We start from the raw sequence: 14,299 nt of genomic DNA on the forward strand, positions 1-14,299 counted from the left end.
TTCTTTCACCGTGTCTTTCCCGCCATCCCGGGAATTAACCTGGTGAACCTACGCTGCACTACCTCAATAGCAAGAATGTCCTTCCTCAAATTAGGAGACCAAAACGGCACACAATATTCCAGGTGTGGCCTCACCAGGGCCCAGTAGGACCCTCCTACTGCAGTAGGACCTCCTTGCTCTTGTACTCAAATCCTCGCCCTATGAAGGCCAACATGCCATTAGCTTTCTTCATTGCCTGCCGTACAGAATGGTGGATGCTGCCCTTCAGAATTAAAAAGGGTCTCGACCCAAACGTCACCTATTCCTTTTCACCAGAGATGTTGTCGGACCCGCTGAGTTACTCCAGCTTTTTGTGTAACTTTATGTCCTTCGATGTAAATCAGCATCTGTGGTCCCTTGTTTCCTCTTTTGACTATTAATTGGACCACCAGTGAATAGTGACACTGATCAGTCTGCTAGGCTTTTATCATCATTGATTTCCCCTATAAAATCACCCAGACTGGATGACTGAACTATTCTGGATGTAGAAGATATCACTTACCTTAATAACATTCAGTACTTTGAGTTCCATTGTTCGTATATGTTTTTTCAGCATATAAGGTTAAGCGGGTAACTGGAGTTTGATCCTTGAGTCTTATTTTATTAACAGGATGGGAAGTTGGAACAGGAGGATGGTGAAGCGGAGGAGCTGGGTGATGAACATGAAGAGGAAAGTAGAGAGGTTGAAGACAGTGATGAGGATGAAGACGAGGAAGAGAACCAGAGCGAAGAGAGTGATGAAGATGATCATTCTGACCTCGGGGATGATAGTCATTTGGATCAAGACTCTGAGTCTGAAGCTGAACATAACGAGGGTGCAGGAGAGAAGAAAGCCGTCGAATCCACCCAGAAGAAAGAAGAGTCACCAAATGAAGAGGCAAGGCATGCCATGATGGTAGAAGCCAAGACACAACTCCCCTTTACTTTCTCTGGTAAGTGAAGGATTTTTGTTGCTGCTATTTAAATCTAAACCTCAGACGATGATCCTGCCCAACAGCCTTTACGACATTACCCCCTCCTACTCCCCCCCAAAAAAAATGCAACCATAACCAGTTGGGGCATTTGGGATAATGTTAGTAGGAGATGTGGATGGATGAATATCTGAGAAGAGTCCCGACCCAAACTGTCACTTGTCCAATTTCTCCAGAGATGCTGTCTGACCCGCTGAGTTACTCCAGCATTTTGTGTCAATCTTTGATATAAATCAGCATCTGCAGTTCCTTCTAGTTAGATGTGGTTTTCAGCACAGTGTTTCTTTTTGTATTTCTCTTTCTTACAGATTTCCAGCATACATGGCACTGTTCTTTACTCTCAATATTGGAGTGTTCTCAGGATTTTTTGGAAATAAACACTGAATCAAATTTACTCATCTCTTTGATAAGTCAAAGAGTCACACAGCATGGATTCAGGCCCTTCAGCCCAACTTGTCCATGCTGACCAGGTTTTATAACTGAGCAAGTCTTGCCTGCTTTTGGCCCATACCCCTCTAAACATTTCCTCTCCATGTACTTATCGAAGTGTCTTTTAAACGTCGCCATTGCACCGGCCTCTATAGCTTCAGATGGCAGCTCAATCCATTTCTGCACCACCTCCTTTGTGAAGAATTTGCCCCTCCTGTCTCCTTTAAGTCTTAACCCTCTTACTTTAAACCTGGGTACTGGGGTTCTGGACTGTTCTCCCCTGGGACAAAGATCGCACCCATTCACCTTATGTATGCCTCTCATGATTTTGTGTAGAGTTCATAAGTCATAGGAGCAGAATTAGGCCATTCAGCCCATTGAGTTTACTCCGCAAAGATGAGTACAAGGGCTCAGATTCTCCCCATTCAGGGAAGTCAGTCTCTCGTGGAGCTTTGGCAGAATTTAATACGTCGCAATAAAATTATATGGCAGCGCAGAAGCACAGCTGGTAGAACCACAGCCTCACAGTGACCTCTGTTCAATCCTGACCCAGGGTGCTATCTGTGTGCAGTTTGTGCATTCTTCCTGTGACCACATGTGCTTCCTCTAGGTCCATTGTTTGCCGATCCTGAAGATATGTTTATTGTAGGTCATTTAGCCACTAAAGTATTGGGGGAGTGGTAGGGTCTGGGGGGGAGGGCTTGATGAGAATATGGAGAGAGTAAACTATGGGATTAATGTAGGATTAGTGGTTGGTGGTCAGTGCTGAATTGACGGTCTAGAGCAGGGATCTCCAAACTGTGACCTGCGGGCCACATCCGGCCTGCCACGAGATTTTATCCAGCCCGCAGCAAGCTCTTAGGCGGCAGGGACTGGTGGCAGAAGCTGCCGGTGAAGGCTCACCGGAGAGTGAATCGCCACCGACCCAGAGCCGGGACAAGGCGAGAGATCGCAGCGCCCCCTCGCAAACAACAAACCCAAGGAAACTCCTCACCGCCGCCGCTCACCCCAGGGAGAGAGAATCGGGAAAGAGGGAGCAGCAGGTAAGAGCGGGAGCGCGGGGAGGGGGAGGGTGTCAGAGGGTCCGGTGAAGGAGCGCCACTACCTGCGGGTGCTTCTCCCTCCGTCCCTCTCTCCCAGCGCCAGCAAGATCTGCGCCGCTGCTCCACTCTCTTCCCCGGCCCCGTCTCCCTCCAACGCAGCGAAATAAGAACAAACACGTGAAACTTCCCTCCTCGCCGCCTCCGCTCACCCCGGGGATGCGGGGCCTCTGAAGAACAACCACACTTGTGTTTGTTCTTATTTCACTGCGTTAGAGGGAGATGGGGCCGGGGAAGAGTGGAGCAGCGGTGCAGATCTTGGTGGCTCTTGGAGAGGGGGAGAGTGGAGAGAGAGCGAGAGGGAGGGAGCAGCACCCGCAAGTGATGGCGCTCCTTCACCAGACCCTCTGACACCCTCCCCCTCCCTGCGTTCCCGCTCTCACCCGCTGCTCCCTCTACCCCGACTCTTCCCCCCCCCCACACTCTCTCTATCCCTCTCTTTCTCTCTCCTCTCTCTCTCCCCCAGTGGTGGTCACTGTATTTTTTCTGATTTATAAATAATTTTGTATATAAACATAGCACAAAAAGTAAGGAAATTTGTGTTTGGTAGATTATTTCTTTGTTGTAACAATGCTTCTTGGCAATAAATCTTATACCGTTGGAAAGCCTGTTTATTTCCCTTTTAAATGGTGCCACATTTGTAAGGAACATGCATTTGTGGGATGAGCAGCAGAGCTGAGTATATGGGTTGCGCCCATGAAAAATCTGCCAAATCTTCACTGCCAATGCCAAACAGCTTATTCTGCTGTTGCTATTGACTCTTGTTTTGAGCTTCTGGTACCCCCAGGTGCTGACAATCAGGTGCCTGATTGGCACCTGATTGGCAGCATCTGTGAGCATGGGCCCTGCTACAGTGGTCAGTAGGTGTCTGCTCCAAGAATCGGCATGCCACGTTTGACTGATCTGGATAGGGCCCGTGCGATAGGGCAACTTCAAGCTGGTGTTCTGCAAAACCAAGTTGCGGCATTATTTGGAGTGAGCCCTAGTACCATCTCCAAAGTGAAGGCCAAGTTCCATATAACGGGGGATGTCAGAGACAGGCCGCGAAGTGGGCGTCCCAAGAAGACGACACCCGAAGAAGACCGTTTCCTCACCCTGTCAGCACTTAGGAACCGTAGGCTGTCTTCTACAGATTTGCAGTCAAGGTTTGCAGGACGATATGGCCGACGGCTCTCTGCCCAGACAATTCGGAACAGACTGCTCGCAGCCGATCTCCGGTCTCATAGGGCTGCCAGGAGGCCTGCCGTGACTGCCCTTCACCGTCAGGCCCGTTTGCGCTGGTGTCGGCAACACGTGCACTGGCACCTGAACATGTGGAGGGACGTTATGTTCAGCGATGAGTCCAGATTCTGCCTACGGCAGTTGGATCATAGGGTCAAAGTGTGGAGAAGACGCGGAGAACGCTATGCTGATTGCTGCACCGATAGAGTAACATCTTTTGGTGGAGGCAGTGTGATGGTGTGGGGCGGCATCTCCCTCACTGGAAAAACGAGGCTTGTCATCATTGGAGGCAATCTCAATGCAGAGAGATATCGAGATGAGATTCTGCAACCAGTGGCAATCCCATATCTCCACAGTCTGGGACCGAACTCTATCCTCCAAGATGACAATGCTCGCCCCACAGAGCAGGGTTTCTCAGAGACTACCTCCAGAATTTGGGAGTGGAGAGGATGGAATGGCCTGCCAGCAGTCCTGACCTCAACCCCATTGAACACTTGTGGGATCAGCTTGGGCGTGCTGTTCGTGCCAGAGTGACCAACACAACCACGTTGGCTAACTTGCGACAAATGCTGGTTGAAGAATGGGATGCCATCCCACAACAGTGTGTGACCAGGCTGGTGACCAGCATGAGGAGGAGGTGCCAGGCTGTTGTGGTTGTGTATGGTTCTTCCACACGCTACTGAGGCTCCTGTTTATTAAATGAATAAATTGTTAAATTGCCAATATGTCTTGTTTCTTCAGACTTCAATCATCCAATCCACCAAACAACACCGAACAAGAGTCAATGGCAGAATACGTTGTTTGGCATTGGCAGAGAAGATTTGGCAGATTTTTCATGGGCGCAACCCACATACTCAGCTCTGCTGCTCATCCCACAAATGCATGTTCCTTACAAATGTGGCACCATTTAAAAGGGGAATAAACAGGCTTTCCAACGGTATAAGATTTATTGCCAAGAAGCATTGTTACAACAAAGAAATAATCTACCAAACACAAATTTCCTTACTTTTTGTGCTATGTTTATATATATTCCAATATTTCAAGCACTTTTTAACAATGGAATTTTTTTAATTTGTTGCCATATAAACCTAATGTAAACTAACCTAATCTAACCTAACCTAGTTTAACCTTTCCTAATCTAATCTAACGTAACCTAGTCTAAACTCTTTTGAGTCCATTAAATTTATAAAACTAACACTTCTTTATTTTTTCCTATGGCCCGCAAAAATGTGCCAAATATATAATGTGGCCCTCATGCTGAAAAGTTTGGAGGCCCCTGGTCTAGAGGGCCTGTTTCCCTGATGTATTCCTCTGACTCAAGCATCATCTCTCATTTTTCTAAACTCTGAATATTGGCCCATTCTCCTCTTAGGATGTTCCTTGTCAAATGAACCTTTGCTGCATCCTGTCCAGACACCTGAACAGAGCACAAATGGCAGATTTCCTTCCTGATCCCCTTCTCCTCTTTTTACTTTAACAGTCCCCGAATCGTACGAGGAGCTGCAATCCCTGCTCGTGGGGCAAGTAACAGAGCAGCAGTGCCTAATAGTGGAGCGCATTCAGAAATGCAACCACCCAAGTCTTTCAGCAGGAAATAAACCCAAGTTAGAGGTGAGTTTCCTTCTTGCATGATGGTGTAATAGATTTATACAGCACTGAGAGGGATCCTTCAGCCCAGCTCGTCTATGCTGACCAAGTTGTATGCTTGAGCTCATCCCATTTGTCTGCATTTGGCCCATATCCCTCTAAACCTTTACTGTCCATGTACCTGTCCATTTCCCTTTTACATGTTACAACCTGATAAGTAAGATTCCAGTATTGGTAGCCTTTGTGTTCTAGTTTGTCACTGCCCTATCTGTTGACACCTTCACCATTCCCTCGCTCCATTTGGGCGGCCATGGTGGCGCAGAGGTAGAGTTACTGCCTCACAGCGCCTGCAGTGCCGCAGACCCGGGTTCAATACCGACTGCAGATGCTAACTGTATGGAGTTTGTACCTTCTCCCCGTGACCACGTGGGTTTTCTCCGAGATCTTCGGTTTCGTCCCACACTCCAAAGACGTACAGGTATGCAGGTTAATTGGCTTGGTGTATGTGTAAATTGTCCCTAGTGTGTGTAGGATAGTGTTAACGTGCGGGGATCACTGATCGGTGCGGACTTGGTGGGCCGAAGGGCCTGTTTCCGTGCTGTATCTCGAAACTAAACAAAACAAATCTGGCTCCACCTGTGTTTGGCCTGCTTCCATCTGTCATCCATTTACCACTGTCTCCCAACTCCAACCCTCCCCTTTTGGCTCCTTGTCAGATGAACCTTTGCTGAACCCTATTCAGACTCCTACCTGGCTCAATCTCGTCATCAACCTCAATTCACCAATTCCCTACTGGCTCCTGTCTCATTTGTTCCCCTTCTCTTTTTCCTGCCAACGTTCCCTCTGCACTCTGTCAGGACGCACAGTGTAGACCCAAAGGAATTCCTTACCCCCCCTCCCCACAGGTGCTGCTTGACCCTGTGAGTTTGTGCATCAGGTAGAGACAAGGAACTGAGGATGCTGGTTTGCACAAAAGGACACCAGGTGCTGGAGCAACTCAGCAGGTCAGGCAGCACCTCTGGAGAACATGAATAGTGTCGTTTTGAGTCGGGATCCTTCTTCAGACTCCTCCCTTCGGAGAGAGGAGGAGAACTTCTTCCAATTAGCATACCTTGAGGAGATTTTGTAGTGGAGCAGTCATAATGTAGAATCAAGGAGCTGAAGATGCTGGTTTACACAAAATAACACAGTGTTGGAGCAACACAGCAGATCAGGCAGCATCTCTGGAGAACGTGAATAGGTGACGTTTCAGGTCAAGACCCTTCTTCAGACTCGGTTTGTCCGTCAGATTGTTTGTTGCTCCCAGTTTCAGTGTTGGACTAACCATCCGTCCTTAACATTTATTGGCGTTTAACAACACTGAGTTCTCCACATTTGGAGATCATCATTGACCAAAAACATGAGCAGACAATCCACACAAGTACGGTAACTACAAGAAAAGGACAGAGGCTAAATATCCTATGGCAGGTGACTCCTCGAGAACTTTCCGCCACTTGCTATGCACAAGTCAAGAGTGCGAGGGAATACTCTCCACAGGTTGAGAAGCATGGGGAGAAGCTCAAAGTACATTTGACGGCAAGCTTAAGGTTAGCAGGTCAATATCTAGGAGGATAGAGGAACTGAAAGAAATTTGCATTAGGTGAGAAATAGTATTGGGTAGACTGATGGGACTGAAGGTTGATAAATCCCAAGGGCCTGATGATCTACATCCCAGGGTACTCAGGGAGGTGGCTCTAGAAATAGTGGACGCATTGGTGATCATTTTCCAATGTTCAATACATTCAGGATCAGTTCCTGTGGATTGGAGGATAGCTAATGTTATCCCACTTTTTAAGAAAGGAGCGAGAAAGAAAACGGGGAATTACAGACCAGTTAGCCTGACGTTGGTGGTCAAGTCAAGTCAATTTTATTTGTATAGCACATTTAAAAACAACCCACGTTGACCAAAGTGATGCACATCTGATTAGGAAAAAAAAAAGAAACATACAGTGGCAGGCAGCCAAACACAACGGCTGGGGAAGATGTTGGAGTCAATTATTAAAGATGTAATAACGGTGCATTTGGATAGCAGTAAAAGGATAAGTGTAAGTCAGCATGGATTTATGAAGGGGAAGTTATGCTTGACTAATCATCTGGAATTTTTTGAGGATGTGACAAGTAAAATGGATGAAGGGGAGCCAGTGGATGTAGTGTATCTGGACTTTCAGAAAGCCTTTGATAAGGACAATAGACAATAGGTGCAGGAGTAGGCCATTCAGCCCTTCGAGCCAGCACCGCCATTCAATGCGATCATGGCTGATCACTCTCAATCAGTACCCCGTTCCTGCCTTCTCCCCATACCCCCTCACTCCGCTATCCTTAAGAGCTCTATCCAGCTCTCTCTTGAAAGCATCCAACGAACTGGCCTCCACTGCCTTCTGAGGCAGAGAATTCCACACCTTCACCACTCTCTGACTGAAAAAGTTCTTCCTCATCTCCGTTCTAAATGGCCTACCCCTTATTCTTAAACTGTGGCCCCTTGTTCTGGACTCCCCCAATATTGGGAACATGTTTCCTGCCTCTACTGTGTCCAATCCCCTAATTATCTTATATGCTTCAATAAGATCCTCCCTCATCCTTCTAAATTCCAGTGTATACAAGCCTAATTGCTCCAGCCTTTCAACATACGACAGTCCCGCCATTCCGGGAATTAACCTAGTGAACCTATGCTGCACGCCCTCAATAGCAAGAATATCCTTCCTCAAATTTGGAGACCAAAACTGCACACAGTACTCCAGGTGCGGTCTCACCAGGGCCCGGTACAACTGTAGAAGGACCTCTTTGCTCCTATACTCGACTCCTCTTGTTATGAAGGCCAACATTCCATTGGCTTTCTTCACTGCCTGCTGTACCTGCATGCTTCCTTTCAGTGACTGATGCACTAGGACACCCAGATCTCGTTGAACATCCCCTCTTCCTAACTTGACACCATTCAGATAATAATCTGCCTTTCTATTCTTACTTCCAAAGTGAATAACCTCACACTTATCTACATTAAACTGCATCTGCCATGTATCCGCCCACTCACACAACCTGTCCAAGTCACCCTGCAGCCTTATTGCATCTTCCTCACAATTCACACTATCCCCCAGCTTAGTATCATCTGCAAATTTGCTAATGGTACTTTTAATCCCTTCATCTAAGTCATTAATATATATCGTAAATAGCTGGGGTCCCAGCACCGAACCTTGCGGTACCCCACTGGTCACTGCCTGCCATTCCGAAAGGTCCCACACGGGAGATTGGTGAACAAAATTAGAGGGGGCTACTGGAATCAAGGGATATGGGGAGAAGTTGGGCACAGGTTACTGATTGTGGATGATCAGCCATGATCGCAATGAATGGCGGTACTGGTTCGAAGGACCGAATGGCCTCCTCCTGCACCTATTTTCTATGTTTCTATGTAATAGCAAACAGGCAGCTGAACATCCCAACATCTGCATGCCCCCTTCGTGCTGCCCAACATCTGGACTTAGAGATATTTATGTTCACCAACTCTCGTTCCTAGATCCTACCCCTTCCCTGCTCCCCAGTATCAGAGTACCTTCGCAAGGTCCTCAGTAGTTCATGAAAGCCATTCGTCACAATCTCTGTGGTCCATTTTGGGGTGGGCAATAAAAGAGGAAAGAGATTCAGAGGGGTTTAAGAGGAAAGGATTGTCGACCGGGAGTGTTGTTGATATCTGGAGGAAGCAGCCAGAAGAGGCGCTGGAGGCAGATCCAATCCCAACATTGCAGAGGATTCTGAACACTTGCATAGCCAAGACATAAAAGCAAATAAAGGGGACTGAGTGCTTGGTACAACAGTGAACAAAGACATAGTGGGCCAAAGGTCTATTTCTGTTTTTATGACTCCATGACTCCAAATATTGGCCTTGTCATTAGTTCTCACAATCTGTAAAATGAATGCATAAAAAATAATTGTATTATTTTATATTCACAAAGATGCATTCACTACCACAGACTTATGTAATGCGCCTTCATAGTAAATTATTGTTTGAGCAAGGTTTGTGAAAATAAACAGTCAGTGCTCTATTAAAGGCAATAATACTGTATAGCCTTATTAAACACTCATTTGGTCATCATTCTAGACTTTATTGTCATCTAAACGTATGACTGAGTTAAACCTGTGATTAATTGTAGGAAGCAGTTTGTGAAAAGTGCTTTGCATGTTGTAAAAGTGTAGCTTCCTGTTCAGCTTCCTGTATAGTTCAGAAAGTTCTCCACATTTATACACTCTTGTCACATTTCTCAGCAAAATCTAAAATGCGTTTTACGCTTCTGGAGTGACTATTAATCTACATCGCAGGAACCTTCAATAAAGCAATAAAAAGAAATGCAGATGCTGGTTTATACCAAAGATGAACACAAAGTGCTGGAGTAGCTCAGTGGGTCAGGCAGCATCTCTCCAGTCCAGGCAACATCCCTATGAGAAAATGACACAGTGCACTCCAGCATTTTGTGTCTATCCTTGAAAGAAACATTTACCACAAGAACCAAGCAGTAAAGGTTATTTGCCTGCAGTTGGGAGCCTCGTGTCCCAGTGCAAACTCCATTTTGTACACGGTCTGAAGAAGGGTCTCGATCCGAAACGTCACCCATTTCTTCTCTCCAGAGATGCTGCCTGTCCCGCTGAGTTACTCCAGCATTTTGTGTCTATCTTCCATTTTGTATACATTGGGTATACAGCAAAGAATTTCACTGTGCCTGGTCACATGTGACAATAAAGTATTCCTTCCATTTTCGGCAAGTGCATGAGAGTGGGTAAATGATGTGATTAAGCTAGAGAGGATGGAGAAATGATTCCCAGGTATGTTGAAACAAGGAACTGCAGATAGTTTATAAAAAAAGACACAAAATGCTGTAGTAACTCAGTGGGTCAGCCAGCATCCCTGGAGAACATGGATAAGTGACATTTCAAGTCGGATACATTCCGGCCCGAAATGTCACCTCTCCATGTTCTCCAGAGATGCTGCCTGACCCACTGAGTTACTACAGCATTTTGTGTCTTCATAGGAATGTTGGCTGGTCTGGAGATAACACTCAGGAGACTATGAGGAGACGTTGGAAAAGCTGGGACAGTTTTCCCTGGAGTGAAGGAGGCAAAGTGGTGGCCTTAAAGAAATTTATGATTATGATGGGCATAAAGAGGATCAGTCTTTTGGAGAGTGGGGGAGTCTAAAACTAGAGGGTTTGAGGTGACGACGGCAAGATTTAAAAAGCATCTGAGGAGTGTGTTTTTTCCACAGTGGATGGTGAGTGTATGAAATGAGCTGCCAGAGGAAATGGTAGAAGTGGGTACAATTACCATGTTTGGAAGACATTTGTGCAGGTTTATGGATATGACAGGGTTCAAGGAATATGACTAAAAGCAGGCAAATGGCATTGGCTTAGATAGACATCTTAGTTGGCATGGGTCAGTTGGGCAGAAGTGCCTGTCTGTGCCGTATACCTCTGAATCTGTGAAATTTGATGAGTTGCAAAAGCAAGCCTGAAAAATGTTATTGACATCAAAGAGAGCAAGTTGTGGGAAGACTAGCGAGGTTCCAGGAACACACGGCAGACTTCAGTCCTTGCAATTTTAATGTGGCAAAGTATGATTCTGATACATTTTGGCAGAAGACATGGTTGCAAGTTCCTAAAATAAAGATACACAAAAAGTACACCCATCCACACATCAGTATAAGAAACCATCTTCATTTTAACCTGTAATATACAGACGCATTGAATGCAAGTAATAACTTGTAGAAAACATTAATCTGGCTAGAGTTTGACTTGTATTTGTATGTTTGGATGTCTATTCTGGAAAGAACATTAAATTATGAAGTGTATAGCATAGAAGCTTCAGGCCAATACCAGGGATGGATAAGAGTAGAGAGATGTACTATTCTACATTCTAGTCAGCAAGTGTCAAGGCTATTTCCACCAGAATAGAAATTGCTGAGAGAGGATTTGATCAAGATCCTTTGCATTATGAAGAATTTTCTGAAGGATTAAAGTATTTTACTGTCACTATTATGAATTATCATCAGCTTAAAATACAATACAATATATCTTTATTGTCATTGTACAAGGGTACAACGAGATTGGGAACGCGCCTTCCATACGATGCAATAAATTAATTATTGCATTATTTATTATTAGAAATTATTATAATAAATTAATTATTAATTAATCAAAACATCGCAACAGGATGGAACAGTACAGCAAAGGAACAGGCCCTACGGCCCACAATGTCCATGCAAAGCATGATGCCAAGTTAAACTAATCTTCTCTGCCTGCGTGATCCATATCCCTACATTCCTTGAATATCCAAGTGCCTATCTAAAAGACTCTTAAATACCACTATCGTATCCGCCGCCACCACCACCCTTGACGCTGCGTTCCAGGCACTCACTACCCTCTGTGTAAAGAAACAAATAACTTGCCATGCACATCTCCTTTAAACTTTCACCCTCTCATCTTAAAGCTGCACCTTTGACATTGCCACCCTGGGCCAAAGTTTAGGAGGAAACTCTTTAAGGGGTAACAGGAAGCTGGAAATCCCGTACTGCAGGAAGCAATGACATGGAAACTGTGTGTTCTGGAAAGGAACATTGGATAAACGTTTGAACAATTGATTGGCAATGCAATGCGGAAGAGTGGGACTCAGCAAAGAGCTGGCAGAGGAGCAATGAGTCAAATAATGATCTTCGTTCTAGGTTTTGTTTTGCTCCATCCTTCATGATGCGGTAAGGTTGCGCCAGAGACCCGAGTTCGATCCTGACTAAGGATGCTGTCCGAATGGAGTTTATACTCTCTCCCTGTGACCGTGTGGGTTTTCTCTGGGTGCTCCGGTTTCCTCGCACACTCCAAAGGTGTAAAGGTTTGTAGGTCAAATTGTAAATTGTCCCTCGTGTGTAGGATAGTGTTAGTATATGAGGTGATCGCTGGTCGGCGCGGTCTCGATGGGCCAAAGGTCCTGTTTCCACACTGTATCTCCATAAAGTCTAAATTCTAAACTCTAATGTTTTACAGAACTTTTTGGGATTCCTGTGGACTTACATTGGGGAGCTGGCAACCAGGCAGCCAGCTGAACTGAAAACAATTGACAGGATGGTGCCGTAAGTACAAGATAATCTTAAGAACATTTTAGTGGTTTTTAAATGGTGCCTGGCTGCCATCACTTAATTTTGACAGAAATCTTACAGACATCCTTTCGTTGTCTAGGATGCATTGCATTCGTGTGAAATTTTAAACTTTTATATTTTTTAACTTGTACTGTAGTCCCACAACCAATAACAAATGAAAAGATGGATGTCCATAAACAAAACTTTAGGAAATTAACATTTATAAAGATCCTGGGATGATTGGGTTAACGTATGAGGAGGGTTTGATGGCTCTGGGCCTGTACTCATTGGAATTTAGAACGGGAGGGGATCTCATTGAAACCTACTGAATAATGAAAGGCCTGGATAAATTTGACTTTGAAAGGTTGCTTGCACTAGTGGGAGAATATAGGACCAGAGGGCACAGCCTCAGAATGAAAGGACGTACCTTTAAAATGGAGATGAGGAGAAATTCCTTGAACCAGAGGCGAGTGAATATATGGGATTCTTTGTGGAGGCCAAGTCATTGGGTATTTTTAAAGCGGAGATCGAAAGTTCTTGATTTGTAAGAGTGCCAAAGGTCACGGACAGAAGGCAGGAGAATGGGGTTGAGAGGGAAAAATAGATCAGTTATGATCAAATGGCAGAGCAAACTCGATGGGCCAAATAACCTAATTTTGCTCCAATGCATTATGGTCTTATAAATAAGACCAGAATCTTCAGAAGACTAAGTCCTCTCTCCAATGACTTTCACCAACTTCTACCATGCACTGGAACACAAAGTGCTGGAGTAACTCTCATGCAGCATCTCTGGACAACATAGATACGTGTAATCTGCTTGGGATGCATCACAGTGTTGTGTGGCAACAGTGCTGTCCAAATCTGCAAAAAATTGCAGAGAGTTGTCGATCTTACCTGCTCCAACACACAAACTAGCCTCCTCCCTCTCACCCCCACGTTCCAACGACTCCATCTACACTTCAGACTGGAAAAGAGTCTGAAGAAGAATCCCGATCTAAAATGTGACAAGTGGCATGTCGCAACATTAGTACGTAGCCTGTGCAAGAATGAATTGCAGATGCTGGTGTACACCAAAGATAGACACAAAATGCTGGAGTAACTCAAACACTGATGTTCTGGGTGTATGCTCCAAAGGCCAGTTGTTGTGTCTGGTCATTGACAGGGTATAGTACTTTGACACAAAGAACTGCAGATGCTGGTTTATATTTTTTAAAAGAACTCAAAGTGCTCGAGTAACTCAGCTAGTAAGGCAGCTAGACATCGTTTCCGACCGGGAAAGTCACTTATCCATGTTCTCCAACTGTCTGAAGAAGAGTCCTGACCGGGACACTCACCTGTCCGTGGTCTCCAGTGTTGCTGCCTGACCCGCTGAGTTACTCCAGCATTTTGCGTCTTTTTTTTAAAAACCAGCATCTGCAGTTCTGAGGAAACTGAAGAAGGGTCCTGACCCAAAACTTCACCTCTCCTGATGCTGCCTAGCCCGCTGAGTTACTCCTGCACCTAGTGTATATTTTTTGTAAACCAACATCTGCAGTTCCTTGTTTCTACATCTTATTGTGTTCAGGTCAGTTTAATTCCTTCCACTTTGTATTTTTGCAGGCAGTTGTACGATCTCTCCCAGATATTCCCTGAAGCAGCCCTGAGTTTCGCTCAGTCTACCCTGAGGCAAAGTGTGCAGGAACTGGAGAACCAGCTGCAGACTAAAGGCCGGGCCGCTTTTCCGAAACTAGACAAGGTAAGCCTGGCTGGATATCTGCTTGAAAGCACATCCTGGATGTTGTACATGTAGAGTCTTCAATAGCCAT

At 45.4% G+C, this 14,299-nt stretch overlaps 1 protein-coding gene across 2 annotated transcripts in view; it reads left to right on the plus strand.

Annotated features, from left to right (window-relative positions):
• Positions 1-14,299, plus strand: part of nop14 (NOP14 nucleolar protein homolog (yeast)) — a 53,880-nt gene that overhangs the window by 20,780 nt on the left and 18,801 nt on the right. For both annotated transcript variants that reach the window (XM_078431985.1, XM_078431993.1), the window contains exons 9-12: positions 650-971; positions 5,241-5,371; positions 12,403-12,488; positions 14,094-14,229. In XM_078431985.1, the coding sequence (XP_078288111.1) occupies positions 650-971; positions 5,241-5,371; positions 12,403-12,488; positions 14,094-14,229 (675 nt within the window). The remainder of the gene's footprint in view (positions 1-649; positions 972-5,240; positions 5,372-12,402; positions 12,489-14,093; positions 14,230-14,299) is intronic.

Source organism: Rhinoraja longicauda, chromosome 3 (genome assembly GCF_053455715.1).
Source record: "Rhinoraja longicauda isolate Sanriku21f chromosome 3, sRhiLon1.1, whole genome shotgun sequence".
Taxonomy (NCBI): Eukaryota; Metazoa; Chordata; class Chondrichthyes; order Rajiformes; family Arhynchobatidae; genus Rhinoraja; species Rhinoraja longicauda.